This window comes from Hemitrygon akajei, chromosome 4 (genome assembly GCF_048418815.1).
Source record: "Hemitrygon akajei chromosome 4, sHemAka1.3, whole genome shotgun sequence".
In the NCBI taxonomy this organism is placed as follows: domain Eukaryota; kingdom Metazoa; phylum Chordata; class Chondrichthyes; order Myliobatiformes; family Dasyatidae; genus Hemitrygon; species Hemitrygon akajei.
The window spans coordinates 80,387,184-80,404,053 of record NC_133127.1 but is presented as its reverse complement, the minus strand read 5'-3'; the positions used below and the strand labels follow the sequence as shown (position 1 = coordinate 80,404,053).

The 16,870-nt window shown below is 39.1% G+C and overlaps 1 protein-coding gene across 5 annotated transcripts in view; it reads right to left on the bottom strand.

Annotated features, from left to right (window-relative positions):
* Window positions 1–15,757, bottom strand: part of ttc29 (tetratricopeptide repeat domain 29) — a 366,818-nt gene extending 351,061 nt beyond the window's left edge. For 2 of the 5 annotated variants that reach the window (XM_073042931.1, XM_073042935.1), the window contains exons 1-3: window positions 15,540–15,757; window positions 14,313–14,460; window positions 8,390–8,479 (exon numbers count right to left, since the gene is read on the bottom strand). In XM_073042931.1, coding sequence (XP_072899032.1) covers window positions 8,390–8,479; window positions 14,313–14,422 — 200 coding nt within the window. In that variant the 5' untranslated portion in view covers window positions 14,423–14,460; window positions 15,540–15,757. Of the gene's footprint in view, window positions 1–8,389; window positions 8,480–14,312; window positions 14,464–15,508 lie in introns of all 5 variants that reach the window. The other 3 variants (XM_073042934.1, XM_073042932.1, XM_073042933.1) reach the window with 3 other exon arrangements.
* Window positions 15,758–16,870: the final 1,113 nt, after the last annotated feature.

Here is a 16,870-nt window from a genome sequence, read left to right as displayed (position 1 = left end):
CAGGCTGTAAAAATAGGGGACACACTCTCCTCTACAATCACTCTGAGCACCAGTGCCCCACAAGGCTGTTACTCAGCCCCCTGCTGCACTCACTGTACACCCATGATTGTGTAGCCAAGTTTCCATCAAACTCAATATTCAAGTTTGCTGATGACACCACAATTGTAGGCCGCATCTTGGGTAATGATGAGTCTGAGTACAGAGAGGAAATTAAGAACCTGGTGACGAAGGAATTGGTTGTTGACTTCAGAAGGAGTAGCAGACCGCACAACCCCATCTACATTGGTGGTGCGCAGGTGGAACAGGTCAAAAGCTTTAAGTTCCTCGGGGTGAATATCACAAATGACCTGACTTGGTCTAACCAAGCAGAGTCCACTACCAAGAAGGCCCACCAGCACCTTTACTTCCTGAGAAAGCTGAAGAAATTTGGCCTGAATCCCTAAAACCCTCACTAATTTTTAAATCGGTGCACCGTAGAAAGCATTCTTCTGGGGTGCATCACAACCTGGTATGGAAGTTGTCCTGTCCAAGACCAGAAGAAGCTGCAGAAGATCGTGAACATAGCCCAGCACATCACACAAACCAATCTTCCATCCTTGGACTCACTTTACACCACACGCTGTCAGAGCAGTACTGCCAGAATAATCAAGGACAAGACCCACCCAGCCAACACACTCTTTGACCCACTTCCCTCAGGGAGAAGGTTCAGGAGCATGAAGACTCGTACGGCCAGATTTGGGAACAGCTTCTTTCCAACTGTGATAAGACTGCTGAACGGATCCTGACCCGGATCTGGGCCATACCTTCCAAATATCTGGACCTGACTTGCACTACCTTACTTCCCCTTTTCTATTTTTCTAATTATGACTTATAATTTAAATTTTTATTATATTTACTTCAATTTGTACTTCAGGGAGCACAAAGCGCAGAAACAAATGATGATTGTACGCTCTAGTATCAATTGTTTGGTGACAATAAAGTAAAGTAAGTAAATACTGGAGGAACACAACAGGTCAGGCAATATCTACGAAGGAAAATAAACAGTTGATGTTTTTGGCAGAGGTTGTTCATCAGGACTGGAAAGGAAGGGGGCAGAGGCCAGAATAAAGAGGTGGGGGTGGGGGAGAAGTACAAGATGGCAGGTGAAGGGCAAGTCCAGGTGAAGAGGAAAGTAAGTGGATGGGGGACAGGAGTTGGAGGAGAATGATGTGAGACTTGGGGAGGTGAAATGTGGAAGAGATAAAGGGCTGCAAAAGAGGAATCTGATAGTAGTGGACAGTAGACCATGGAAAAAAATGAAACAAGTTGCAGGAATAAGTGTCATGAGAGAAATATGTGGGGAGGGAATGAATGAACAAGGGACTCACAAAATGGGCAATTCCTGCAAAAAGCAGAAGGAATGATATGTCTGGTGAGCGGATTCCATTGGACATGATGTGTTGGATGTTTAAGCTCCTAGGGTGGTAGGTAAGGTCAAGGGGAAATCTATCCTTGTTATGTCGATCTGAGGTCAGGCGTGAGAGAAATAGAGAAGAAATGGGTGAGACCAGCATTGATAGTGGTGGAAAGGAGACCTAATTTTCTGATAAAATGATAACATCAAATGCAGATTGGAGAAGCAACACCTCATTCTGTCTGGGTAGTCTCGAACCTAATGCATGAGTATCAATTTCTAACTTCAGGACCATTTCCCTGTTTCCACATTCCCTACCTACTGTTTTCCATCATTCTGCTGGGCCTTTCATCCCTTCTCTTTCCACTCCCCTGTCCTCATGACATTTCCATCACCTCCCTCAGATTCTCCATCTCCTTACCTTTATTCCATTGTCTAACAGATTCCTTCTTCAGTCCTTCTTCTTCCACACATCACCCCCCAGTTTCTCATGCTATCCTCTTCCATCTATCCCTCATTCATCCACCTTCCCCCTTAACATGAACTCACCCAGCAGCTGTCAACATGTGTTCCTCCCCCTCTCCTCACCTCATTTTGGCTCTATCCTCTTCCTATCCAGTACTGATGAAAGTTCCCAACCCAAAACATCAATTGTTTATTTCCCTCTGTAGATGCAACCTCATTTGCTGTGCTTCTCCTATAGTTGTGCGTTTTGCTCTTTACAATCCAATCAGCACGATGCTATTATCATTTTCACAACTTCTGACTTCCATCTAGCAAAAAGCAGGTAAAACTTTCAAGTCCTCAAAAAGCAGTCAGATAGACAGAGCTACACCAACTGGCTCAAGTGTATGTGCAGCTATTGTCAATTAAGGTCAACGCATTTAATGCCAATTATCATCCTATGTATTGTGAAATTTGATTTTACCTCCGGTTGGCTATTCTACACCTTCAGACATACTTGTGTGTTTGTGATTCATGCTTTTTTTTAAAAAAAAGAGGAGTTACCTCCTTGCATGTAGTTCATTTTCAATCACCTCCAGTTTGGAATTTATCGGAGCATAGTACTACATGAGTTATTTGAAGTAAACGTTTGTTTACTTCACTTTGGCCTCTTTTCAATTTGCCACAAGTTCAAATTTTGAAAGGCCCAGAATACATTGCAGTATCTTAGCATCTTTTGAGGCTTTCCAAATGTTGGCATGCCCAACAACAGCACTGCCTTAAAATGTGCCCCATACTTAGGCAGAATTATTTCCTGTCACTGCTAGCATGCTCACAATGTATGATTATACTGGATTTAAACCATGCCGAAGAGACAAACACAAATAAAGATACAAACAGCATGTTAAAATCTACCAACAACAATAAGAACCAAAATATATTCTCAACAGAACCTTACCATCAGTGGTCACTTCACTGGTCAAAGTCACTTAGATCACACAACATGCAGGTGTGCAGCTGTACCTAATAAAGTGGCACCTAATGTAGGTTTACAAGTTGAATATTCCTATTAAGTTAAATAATCACAAGCTACAAGAATAATAGCAACAATTGGTACTTCAAGTTAAAAAAGCTAAAATAAATATTTTTGTATCTATAATCAAATCAATATGTGCTACTTTTGCAAATTATTTCAAAACTGCTATTTATCTATTATTATCTACAACAGATGGAATAAGGAAATCAACCAATTGTATGCAAATATTTATGACTTACAATACCAATGTCTTTCTATAACTAATCACTTAAGACAAATTATTTATTTTATCACATGGGATCCAGGGTCATAAAACAACATTTGGAGAATTGTAGGATGCAATTTTGTCCTTTTAAAATAATGTATCCATATTTATGATTGAACAAGTGATGCATGTATTTAATAAATAAAATCAGGGGTCTTTATTGTATTATTATACACTATTATGCAACAATCTAGGAAAATCACAAATTGATTATTTTATTTTTGATGAATTGCCACAAAATCAGTTCAATCGGTTTTACTTATCACTTGGCCAAATTGGTATTGAAACAAAATTTTCCTGTTAGATCTTTTGCATTTCCTTGTTAGACAATGTGAAAAGTAAGGTTAAATGTATAAAATAACATTGTAGAACAACACAATTACGTTTTAGTGAGGACTGCAAATTCAGATGGGATAGGAAGTGCCTTATGAGATAAGGGGGTAGGTAATTTATGTGAACTCCTTTAGTTGCTTCCACAGGGTTTCTGTATGCATGGATTTGAACTTCTCAATGTCATTCCAAATGCTGCCCCTCTATTTTGAGCTTACAGTACTATTCAAAAATCAGGCACATATATATAGCTAGGGTGCCTAAGACTGTATTTATCAATGTAAAGTGGAGAGCGAGTTTGTAAATCTGGTTAGAGCAAATGGCAAAGGTGGAGTCTTCTTTATTGGTCAGCTCTGTGGTATGGAGTGAGTACCTTTAATTTGCAGATGTTGATTGGAAGCTACATCCTTTCGTATGTTTCTGTAAACGCATTGATGGCAATTTGCAGCTAGACCAACAAGGTTAGATAACTCTGGTTCAGGACTGTACATTCACTAGCTTCTCATTAGTTCTGTAAATTACTGCTGCCACAGAATTTACTGTTTCTCCCCATTTGCTTTTGAGCAGGTGGACATGAAATGGTTCCTTGATCTTCAATTTGAAGTTGTACCAAAATATGTTTCTGTAGAAAAACCAAACTGTTAATCCAGTTTATCAGTGGCTCTTTTGATGGTAAGATCTACAATCATGATAGCAATGAAAAATGTGAATATTTAAGATTGTGTGCCCTCATTGCACTAAATGGAGTTTGGAGCAATAGATACTCCATCACGGACCTGCTTTGTGATATATACTGAAAAAGTTTGGGATTCAACGCAAGTGATTTTAAGAAGTCAAGTGTTCAAATAAAGTGTTCATATCTTCCTCTAGGAGGGCAAATATTTCCTAATCCCCAGGAAGTTTGACTCATTTCCTCTCTGCCCACCCTGAAACACCACTATACTTAAACTTTTTCTGGAAATAGCTTGTTCATAAATGAAGACCCATTTTGTGTTATTCTTATGAATAGTGTAGAATGTTGTCTTTAGACTTTACCTCAGAATGTAACTGTACACATTTTAAGGATGGCAGTGTCTTCAAAATGAATAGTCAAATTTCAGACATGGGCAGTATAGCCTTCCTGTTTCTTCTTTGACACTTTTAATAACATTGTCTACTAAGAAACAGTATGCTCCTGCTTGGATTTTTTGTATTACATAGTGGATTGTGTGGTGGCCCCAGCCATAAAACAAATCCTACCCACAGCCTATCTCTCATTGTTGGAATACAATGCTGTTAACCCTAATTTGAGCTCTGCAATCCAGGCAAAACCATACTAAGCATTGATAATCAGTCTGGTGAACAAACAAGTCTTACTATACTGTGGTAATCATTCCGGCTACCTAGCTGATAATTGAGAGCAGACGGACAGTGGGGGGAAGTAATGAGCTAATCAGCAGTTTTTTTGTGGTTAGGAAATTTTACAATATCAAATAGTTACAGGTTTTGTAGCTGTACTGTAACAACTTGACTAGAGGTGTAGCTAGACCCTGAGTACGTCTTCACTACTGCTAGCATTAAATCAGGACATTATTGAGGCTTGTATTACGTTATTCAAGTTATATCTTGTGTAATCAGTCATATCTTCATATCACACAGCAACTTGAGATGCCAGAAGTCTAACTTCTCTCAAGGTCAAGTTCACAGCAGGATGTCATAACAATCATCTACTCTGTACCTCTAACTTAAAAAGGCTGTTTATATATAGAACTTCTATATTACAGCAGTGCAAATTCTTTTTAAAATAATAGAAGAGTTGGATGAGTAGAAATTTCTTCCATTAAACAGTGGAAAGACGAAGGAAATTGTCTTCAGTTTCCTCTAATAATTCCCAGCCACTGATTCCATGCTCTGGTTCTCTCAGCACCACCTCAGGATAAAATCTCAGGCATTATATACTGAGCTTCCAATCTAAAACAAAACCCCTATGCATCACCAATTTCTAGGTCAGTATTGATAAATATTCCTCCATTATTCTGTTGCTGAAACCCATTTCACATATTTTTGTTATCTCCAGTCAAATCTGAGATGTCCTGCATCTATTTTGGCCTATTTTGCATCTTTACTTTTCTCATGAATTACAAGCACATCTTCAGCTGTCTGGACCCAAAGATTCAAGAATTTCCTCTTATTCCATACGCGTGCTTCTGAAACCAGCTTTTGATCAATTACAGTTAACTTTTTAAAAAAACACAAGCTATTTTTACCTTTATCTTCAAAATATAAATGATTGTACAAATGTAATTTATTAGATGTCCATAGAAGTAGTCAATTTAACATGACTGTCATCAATTGTATCCTTTTGCCAATCTTCAAACTGTACTGCATTATATCAATGCTGGCTTTTTGGGATGCATTTGCATCCTCCTGTGAATAGACCAATCATCTAATGAATGTATATCAATGTAGCCACCTAGCAGAAGTTCAAGATTGCCTGAGGCTACATGGAATGAGGTAGTGCTGTTAGGTAATGAATAATTTATCACAGTCATCATGATCATATTTATTAGTCCCTTTAACCTATTAAACTTTGTAAAGTGCTCCTTAAGATTTCTAATAAACAAAATTTGCTACTGATCCATACAAGAAGAGCTGAACAAAAGTTTGCTTTAGAAAGTAGGCTTTATAGGAAAAAGAGGAAGACTTTAGGGAAGAGGGACTGAAGGGATATGTTCTAGAGTTTAGACACTGAAACCACTGCTGCAAAAGGTGGAGCAATTTGCAAAAAAAGGTCGTAAATCACTAAAAATCATAATTAGACAAGTCCTGATAACTTGACAGGTTGCAGGGTAGCAAGAAATTCAAGATCTAGATAGATAAGATAGGATGAGACCCTGCAAGGATCTGAAAAAATGTACAAGAATTGTTTAGTGAGCACTGCTTAAGGTTTCTTAAGGTTGTTACAGCCAGGGGTGGTAATGGGAGCAAGCTCCTACTAACCATGGCACTAACTTCAAACAACCTCTTACAACCAAGTACAGCTCCCAGACTTCACATGTGGCTTAGCAACTAACCCCAGTGGAACTGTTTCAACTGACAGAAGGGGAAAAGGCGGGTTACTAGCACCTTAAATCAGTCGCTTCAGACAGATGGGGCTCGTCAGCCGTGGTTGACAGCTCATCAAGAAGGAAAACTCTGATCTTAAACCTCTGCTGCCTTGCGGCTATACCCACTCATGGGAAAGGCTTCAGGAGTAAACCCCAAGGGAAAAATCCGGAGCTGGAATCCTTAAGGCAGTCCTACATAGAGTGCTATGCAGACAGGCAATTCCTGCAATGCTGCTGGTACCAAACTGTATTGATCTCTGCCATTCCTTTGGGTTCATCAGATGCATGGAGAAGGAGAGCTTGCTACATGGGCAACAGCTTGCTCTCCATATCGTACTGCCAAATTACAGTAAACGTGATAGTGTGATCATGAAGCTGAGGTTTGGATAGCATCAGTTTTATACAGGATGTGCTTGGAATGCTGGCCTAGTGTGTTCATAGATAAACAGGCAAGACTACATTCTACAGGACTACATTCTGTACATATCAAAGTTGACATACTACATCTTCAGAGAATCACAATCCTACATATACCTGTTCAGAAACATCCTTATATGAACTGGAATTGGTTATTATTGTCACATGTACCAAGATACAGCGAAAAACTTTTTGCATGCTAACCCAACAGATCATTCCAAACATAATTACATCAATGGTGTACAAAGGGAAAATCAATAACTGAATACAGGATTTAGCATTACAGTTACCCAGAAAGTGCAGTGCGGGTAGACAACTAAGGTACAAGAACCATGGCAACATAAACTGTGAGATCAAGAATTCATCTTTATAGTACAAAAGGTCTCTTCAAGAGACGTATAGTGGAAGGACAAAGCTGTTCTTAAGCCTGGTGGTATATCTTTTCAAGTTTTATATCTTCAGTACAATGGAAGCGGGGGGGGGGGGGTGGGGAAGAATGACTGGAATGGGAGATATCTTTGATTATTTTGGCTGCTTTCCCAAGACAATATAAAACAGAGAATAGGATGGTTTCCATGAGAGAGATATGCAGGCTTATTCTGGTATGCAAATTGGGTGAATGGTTGTTACCTCTTCTCAATGAAAATTTGGATACAAGTGTATGCATAATGAAAATGTTTTAACCATACCAGAGAATTCCACAGTAAAGGTGGGTGATGATAGGAGATGGGAGAAGGTAGTGGGAAAATCTACCAATGCTTTCACCTAGCAAGTAGTATGTCATACTCTGGAGGACAAATGCTTCAAGGAAATTGACACAAACATATTTCTGAGCTACAAAACAAAATACTTGCTGAATTCTTCTGGGTTTTTCATTTCCACTAGTCTCAATTCATCTTTGCACTTTGCAATAATTGTAGTTTCTGGTTGAAGCCAAGATTACAGGGTGCCCTCCATGTGGAAAGCTGATCGACCATGACAGAGTCAGAAACAACTTTATGGTGGAGATCTGATGAAAATTGTTTCTGATCAATGTTTCGGATACTAAAACTACGCTAAACATTCAATTCCTCAACAACTGTAATTACTCAACTAGACAATTCTAACATCAGTTCCAAACAAATCATGGAGAGTAACGTCAGAAGACACAAACAATCAAAGCAAATTGCCTCAGGTCTCATACCATTCTGACTGGAAAATATATCCTCTCTTAACCATATTAGCACTGTAGAAATAATTTTATCAGAACTGTAGCAGTTCATAATGTCAACTCAACACCAACTCTAAGGGATAGAAATTAAATGCTGGTTCCAAATCTGCTACTTCCTAACATTCAACACACATTCATTGTAAAACCATTAAAAGTATGTTGAAGACATTTCAAATGCCATATTTTGTTAATTAAAATGTATACTCACTCATTAATGTCTTGCTTGCTGACTTTCAAACTCTTACTCCATGCTTCTAAACGTTTTGCTTCTGCTATTTGTTCTTTCCTTGTTCGTTCCCTATAAAATTAATTTTATAATGAAATTATCACAAAGGCAACATTATTAATGTTTCTCGTCTCTCAGCTGTGTATACAAGCATCTTAAGAATTTCTGATTTTTAAATTGTTTAAAAATTTCTGGTTCCTTTGTGAATCTTCAGCATTTGTTTTGAAGACAGTTAAATCAACTCCAGTGATTTTGTATGGAATTTCTGACACATTCTTAGATAGTTGGAGGGTTTTTAATCTCAGTTAAAAATTGTCCTCACTTCAGATGGAATGCAAAATGTTCTATTTCAACTCACCTTATCCAATATAATTTTATAAGAACATAAGAAATAGGAGCAGGAGTAGGCCATCTGGCCCATCGAGTCTGCTCCACCATTCACTAAAATCATGGCTGATTTGGCCATGGACTCATTTCCACCACCCTGCCTTTTCCCAATAACCCTTATGCAAAAACCTCTCTAACCTTGGCCTAAATATATTTACTGAGGTAGCTTCCACTGCTTCACTGGGCAGAATTCCACAGTCACCACCCTCTGGGAAAAGCAGTTCCTCCTCATCTCCATCCTAAATCTACTCCCCCGAATCTTGAGACTATGACCCCTAGTTCTAGTCTATTTATCCCTTCCATAATTTGTATGTTTCTATAAGATCTCCTCTCATTTTTCTGAATTCAAGCAAGTACAGACTCAGGTGACTCAATCTCAACTCATAGCCTCTGGAACCCTCATCTCTGGAATCAACCTGGTGAACCTCCTCTGCACCACCACCAAAGCCAGTATATCTTCCTCAAGTAAGGAAACCAGAACTGCACACAGCACTCCAGGTGCAGCCTCACCAGTACCCTGTACAGTTGCAGTATAAACTCCCTGCTCTTAAATTCAATCCCTCCAGCAATGAAGGCCAACATCCCATTGGCCTTCTTGATAGCCTGCTACACCTGCAAGCCAACCTTTTGTGATTCATGCACAAGCACTCCTAAGTCTCACACACAAAATGCTGGTGGAACGCAGCAGGTCAGGCAGTATCTATAGGGAGAAGTGCTGTTGACGTTTCGGGCCGAGACCTTCGTCCTGACAAAGGGTCTCAGCCCGAAATGTCGACAGCGCTTCTCCCTATAGATGCTGCCTGACCTGTTGCATTCCACCAGCATTTTGTGTGTTGCTTGAATTTCCAGCATCTGCAGATTTCCTCGTGCACTCCTAAGTCTGTCTGCACAGCAACATGCTGCAAATTTTTTTTACCATTTAAATAATAATCTGCTCTTCCATTTTTCCTTCCATAGTGGATGATCTTGCATTTATCAACATTGTATTCCATCTTCCAGATCCTTGCCCATTCACGTAACCTATATATCTCTCTCATCTGCTTTTTAATTCACTTTAGTATCATCAGCAAACTTAGATACACAGTACTCGGTCCCCTATTCCAGATCATTAATGTATATCGTAAACAGTTGCAGCCCAGCACTGACCCCTACGGCACACTGCTCATCACTGATTGCCAACCAGAGTAATGCCCATGTATCCCAACTCTCTGCTTCCTATTAGTTAACCAATCCTCCATCCATGCCAATATATCACTCCCAACATTATGCATCCTTATCTTAATGATAAGTCTTTAATTGCAGCACCTTATCGAACGCTTTCCGGAAATCCAAGCAAATAATATCCATCTGTTCCCCTCTATCCACTGCGCTCATTATATCCTCTAAGAATTCCAGTAAGTTTGTCAAACAGGACCTGCCTTTGCTGAATCCATGTTTGCCTGGTGGATCCATTTCTTTCCAGGTGCCTTGCTATTTCTTCTTTAATGCTTCAAACATTTTTCCAACTACAGATGTTAAACTAATTGGCCTATAGTTACCTGCCTTTTGCCTACATTCTTTTTTGGACAGTGGCGTGACATTTGCTGTCTTCCAAACCGCCGGGACCTGCCCAGAGTCCAGAGAATTGTAGTAAATTATCACCAAAGCCTCTACTATAACTTCTGCCATTTCTTTCAGTACCCTTGGATTCATTCCATCAGGACCAGGGGACTTACTATCTTTAGGCCCACTATCTATTTACTTTCAGTTATCCAATAACAACTTTTCCACTTTGGCCTTACCAGATCACATATCTCTTGAAACGCATAGGATTTAAAATGGACAAGACCACTTCCAGCCATCTCCTTCAAAAATCATTCCTCATTTCAATTTTATTTGTTCCTTTGTCTGCTCTAAAAAGCACATTTAACCCCTAATTTCTAACAATTACAATTGTAAAATTATAACTGTTACCAGCAATAACACTTTCAAATCTGTCAATCTGCTCCTTCACTCTCCCATCTGCATTTGCTCCCAGTAAATTACTAATTTATCCAAGTACTCGCTACTTCCCCCCCCCCCCCCCCGCCTATTTCCCTTTCTTAAAGTCAAAGAGAAAAACTGATTTACTGTATTATCTAATCTGGAATACATCAAGCATAATGTTCAATATCTAAGGTATCTTTTGGACCCTTTTTGAAACATTTTGTACCTTCTTGGACCTTCCAGGAAAACAATTAAAACCTTAGCCTTTTTTTCCTTCCCTGAGCTCATTTTCATTTTTACTTCCAGGACTCCCCTGCTAATACCTGATCCTATCTCCCATAATGCTAATATCCCTCACTTAATGTTTGACTATTCTGCTACTCCCAATTTTTGCAATGGATCTATCAACTTGTCAACAAATATCCATTGTTAGAAAGATACTTTTTGACATTCCTATGAAGAGGGAAAGTCCATTCAAAATTAAACAAAAATATCATACAAATAATGGCCTATAAACTGAATATTTTAAGCAAGGAAGTCTTCTTTGGATGAATGAAATCTGGCAGTCATTACAGTGCCTATAAAAAGTATTCACCCCCCTGGAAATTTTCATGTTTTATTGTTTTACAGCATGGAATCACAGTGGATTTAATTTGACTTTTTTGACACTGATCAACAGAAGACTCTTTTGTGTCAAAGTGAAAACAGATCTTGACCAGGTGACATCAATTAACTACAGATATAAAGTACAAAATAATTGATTATATAAGTATTCAAACCCCACCCCCTTTAATATGACACACCAAATCATCGCTGGTGCAGCCAATTGGTTTTAGAAGTCACATAATTAGTCAAATGGAGATCTGTTTTTGAAGGGCCTGTGAGCAGTCAAGATGTTTCAGTAGATTATAGTAAAAATACATCTGTGCCTGGAAGGTCCAACCGCTGCTGAGTCAGTATACTGGCAAAAACCACATCATGAAGATAAAAGAACACTCCAAGCAACTCCACAAAAAGGCTGTTGAAAAGCACATATCAGGAGATGGATACATGAACATTTCCAAGTCACTGAATATCCCCTGGAGTACAGTTGAGTCACTCAATCAAAAAATGTAAAGAATATGGCATGCCTGTAAACCTGCCTAGAGCAGGCCATCCTCAAAAACTCAGTGACCATGCAAGAACAGGACTAGTGAGGAAGGCTACCAAGAGACCCATGACAACTCTGGTGGAGTTACAAGCTTCAGTGGCTGAGATGGGACAGACTGTTACCTGGGTGCTTCACTAGTTGCAGCCTTCTGGGATGGTGGCAAAGAGAAAGCCTCTATTGAAAAGAAATTCACATGAAATCGCAGCTAGAGTTTGCCAGAAGGCATATGGGAGACTCTGAAGTCATCTGGAAGAAAGTTCTATGGTCTAATAAAACCAATATTGAGCTTTTTGGTCATCAGACTACATGCTATGTTTAGCATAAGCCAAACAATGCACATCATCAAAAACACACCATCCCTACCATGAAGCATGAATCATGCTATAGGGATGATTCACTGCAGCAGGGCTTGGAAGGCTTGTGAAGGTAGAGGGTAAAATGAATGCAATAAAATACAGGGAAATCCTGGAGGAAAACCTGATGCAATTTCCCAAGAGAACTGTGACTTGAGAGAAGATTTGTTTTCCAGCAAGTTAATGACCCCAAGCGTAAAGCCAAAAGTACAAAGGAATGGCTTAAAAACAACAAAATGAATGTCCTAGAGTGGCCAAGTCAAACCTCCAGACCTCAATCCAATTGAGAATTTGTGGCTGGACTTGAAAAGGGCTGTTCACTTGCAATCCCCATACAATCTGAGAGGTAGAGCAGTTTTGTTAAGAAAAATTGGGAAAAATTGCGGTGTCCAGATGTGCAAAGCTGATGGAGACCTATCCACAAGACTCAAAGCTTTAGTTGCTGCCAAAGGTGCAACTACTAAATACTGACTTGAAAGAGGTGAATACTTATGCAATCAATTATTTTGTGTTTTATATTTGTAATTAATTAGATCACTTTGTAGAGATCTGTTTTCACTTTAACTCGAAAGAGTCTTTTTCTGTTGATCAGTGTCAAAAAGCCAAATTAAATCCACTGTGATTCAATGTTGTAAAACAATAAAACATAACATTTCCAAAGGGGGAGAATACTTTTTATAGGTCCTGTGTTTTCAGAATTAAATGGAAAAAAAGGTGTCAAATGCTGAGTTACTTCATAACATGGAATCCTTTGATATCAGAAGAGGTATGGAAAATGCCTGGCATGTTGTGGACCGATGGTGCTGGTATGATAGGTTTTACAGATTTTAAAATTATATTCTATTCCAATTACACATTCGTTGAAAACATTTTTAGAGTCACTCCAGTACAAATAACCTTTTCAGAGAACACACTAAGTTTATGGAAAGTGCAGGAATGGAGTCTCATTGAGTTTAAAAGGAGTGATGATCATAGGGTTGGTGAATTTAACAAGAGTGTGGAAAACAGGGTTCCAGGAAAAGGAATTTTGTGAGTTAAAGTGAGCACAAGAACAAGGACTTTGATATGTTAATAGGAGCCATTTTTGACCCCATCACCCCACAATTTGTTTCTGATCATCCATATCCATATTACTTCATATATACTGTATATTACTTCCTAAAATATCTATACAAGATTGTATTATTTACTGCCCCAATCCTTGCATAAATTTGGTGATGTAAAAACTTACTGAAATCAATACCATTGTAATAGATTATTTCTGACCTGTTTTACATTAACCATTAACTGCAACCACACGGTTGTGGGCTTAGAGCTATTTGCATACACAGTGCCTAGAAACTCCAGTGTGCACAAAGGAATCATCTAGATGGCCACAGCAACAATATGAAAGATGATCCCATTAACTGATCTTCCATCGTATCCTTGACCTTGTAAATGGTGAACAGGCTTTGGATCTTCAGGAGGTGAGTAACTCATTGCAGCATCAAACCTGCCATAATATTTATCATCACTGGTAACTTCCATGATATTGATTGTGGCTAAATCAACAAAAGCAATTCTATGAATGTTCAGAGTAGGAAGTTAGACCTTTTCTTGTGATGATAATTGAACTCACATGGCACAAATATTACTTGCCACTTTAAAGTATCTGAATAAGTGGTTAGAAACCCCTTGACAAATTCCTGATAAATAGTAATAATATAGATGAGTCCTTGAGGTTGCATTAACACTGTGGTTCAAAGGGCCTGTTTTTGTGCTGAGGGATCCATGACACTTATTAGGCCACACATAAATGTTGTGTGTGCCTTGATGCATGCAAGTACAAACTATTTCATGATACGAGTTATCAATAGAATTAAGCATTATATAAAATATGTGTTTGTATACACTTGATTACAAATCTATTTTATATATAAAACATCTGAATAAGAAACATACACATTATTTTCACATATTTTAAGCAAGAGATTTCTTTAAATACTCTCACTGTACTACCACGTATACGTAAATCTAGTCAAACCTGCCTGTTACTTCAAAGAACACTTACCTAGTGGTTGGTCTCTGAAATTGTCTACTCTGTGGTAAATCACAATTTAGCAGCTGTTCAGGCACATTGGGTTGTGCTCCTGTTGAATACTGCTTTTCAATGACAGACATTGTAAACCGTGACTGAAAATTCTGCCAGTGTTGAATTCCTGCTATACACAGAATATAACGTAGTTAGTTCATTTGAGTAGAGAAATTTTATTCCTCAAAGTACAAAAACAAATCAATGGCACCAATATCCCTGTCCCCTGGAGGCTTTCAAACTGTTACCTGCTATCCAGATCAGAATTCAAGCTCTATGGTTTCCAGTTTTCATTTTTTGGTCTTAGTTTGATCTAACTGGTTCACAAATTATAAAAGAAACTCTGGAGATCACACTCAATTTTGGGAGCAAACTAGTTACAGATTTACATGGGTATAGAAACTATATTAATTGTGAAAGTTACATGTGGGTGAAATTTAGAGTGTCAGAAATACCTGGTGAAAGTTACATGTGGGTGAAATTTAGAGTGTCAGAAATACCTGGTGGAAAATATTTTGTTTTTAGCAACAGGCAGAAAGTAATTTCAAACTAATTGATAATCCTCATAAAAAATTACACTGTCAAAAAATAAGCAGACAAAAATGATGTAAAACAAATTCAATACACGACTACGGTCTTTCAGAAAGAATTAAAAAGAGCTGTCTAAAATCAAAGTCGGGTAGTTATACTCCGTCTATCAACATCTCCAGAGCTTGCGACCATGGTTTCGAAAACGGGTGTCACCCAAGTAAAAAAAAATCACGCTCTTGCTATCTTCAGAGAATGCCCCAAACAACGACAATGTAAAATAACACACAAAGTAATTTCTGACTGTTTTCATGTGTCAAATCAATAAAAGGATCATTTCCTTAAATAATGCAACATTCTATTTAACAAGCAGATGTTACCTCACTTGAGTAATACGCTTAAAAAGAACATTAACGTAAATCATGTGTACAAGTATCAACAGGAAAAGTTAGGGAAGAAAGTCAAAGATGAAATAACATTCTACAAAGCGGGTGCGGTAATAACTTAAGGCGGTGATAAAATAAAAACAAAAAATGCTGGAAGCAATCAGCAAATCCGACAGCGTTTGTGGAAGGGGAAACACTGGCAAGAAAAGTGGCCCAGCCAACCATGGGAATTAACCGTCAGTGTTGACAATACGGCCGCACCGTAAGAAATAAAGTGTCTTTTCTCTAAGACCTCAGGTTTCCAGAAGGCCCGCGTTCCAACGTCTTAAAGTTGCTGACGAGTAACCAAGTTGCAGAGCGACCCGCAGCAGTTTCTCCAGAGAGACTAAAGGAATGGAATGAAACACGCCATCATTTCACTGCTGAGGTGGGGAAGAGAAATGGCCCATCTGTTGGGATACGGGGGCAAGTTCACAACAACCGCTCCGTCGGCCTGGTGCGGTGACTGTGAATCACGACGCTCCCGCCGTCTCCATGACAACGAGCGCGCGAGCGCTCTCGGGACGAGCGGAGGTGACAGGGCTGTTCCGGGGTGCGGGGGTACCTCGGACTCACCCCGAGGACTGCATCGTCTTCTGACAGTCGGAACGACAGGGCGCCTAGTGCAGAGGATCACACAACCCGTGTGAAGAAGTTTAGATAAGTTCGGAAAAGAAATTGCAACCTTGCTGGAAGAACTCAGCGGATCGATTCACATCTGTGGATGATAATGCTCGACCCGCTGAGTTTCTCCAGCAGTTTATTTATTTTGTTCCAGGTTACAAATTATGCCGTGTCCTGCGTCTCCAAAAGTGAATGAAATTCTTTCGTGATTTGGTCGTAGAAATAATGACTATTGACTGCAGCAAAGATCCTGTTCCATTCCGATAGTGTTTTTTTTTACAGTTTTTTACAATTACTAGTCACTCTTCGTTCGTTGAATAATCCCCCGCCCCCAATCTTCATTATTGACGATTTTGTGTGATATTGCTAAGGGCCAACCAATAAAGCAATTAATGATACCAGTGTGAACTTATTGTTACTTCATTAAAATACTGACCTGCAGAACATGACTCAAGATTAATGACACAGGAAGTAAGGAAAATAAGGACATGATGTGAACACCCTACACATTCTTAATGGATATGAAATTTGACCGCAGAGATGCGGGCTGGTTTCAATGGAATTGAATATATTATGAATTGCTCTGTGTGCTTAGCATTCATATAACCATATAACCATATAACAATCACAGCACGGAAACAGGCCATTCCGGCCCTCCTAGCCGTGCCGAACTCTTAATCTCACCTAGTCCCACCTACCCGCACTCAGCCCATAACCCTCCACTCCTTTCCTATCCATATACCTATCCAATTTTACCTTAAATGACACAACTGAACTGGCCTCTACTACTTCTACAGGAAGCTCATTCCACACAGCTATCACTCTCTGAGTAAAGAAATACCCCCTCGTGTTTCCCTTAAACTTTTGCCCCCTAACTCTCAAATCATGTCCTCTCGTTTGAATCTCCCCTACTCTCAATGGAAACAGCCTATTCACGTCAACTCTATCTATCCCTCTCAA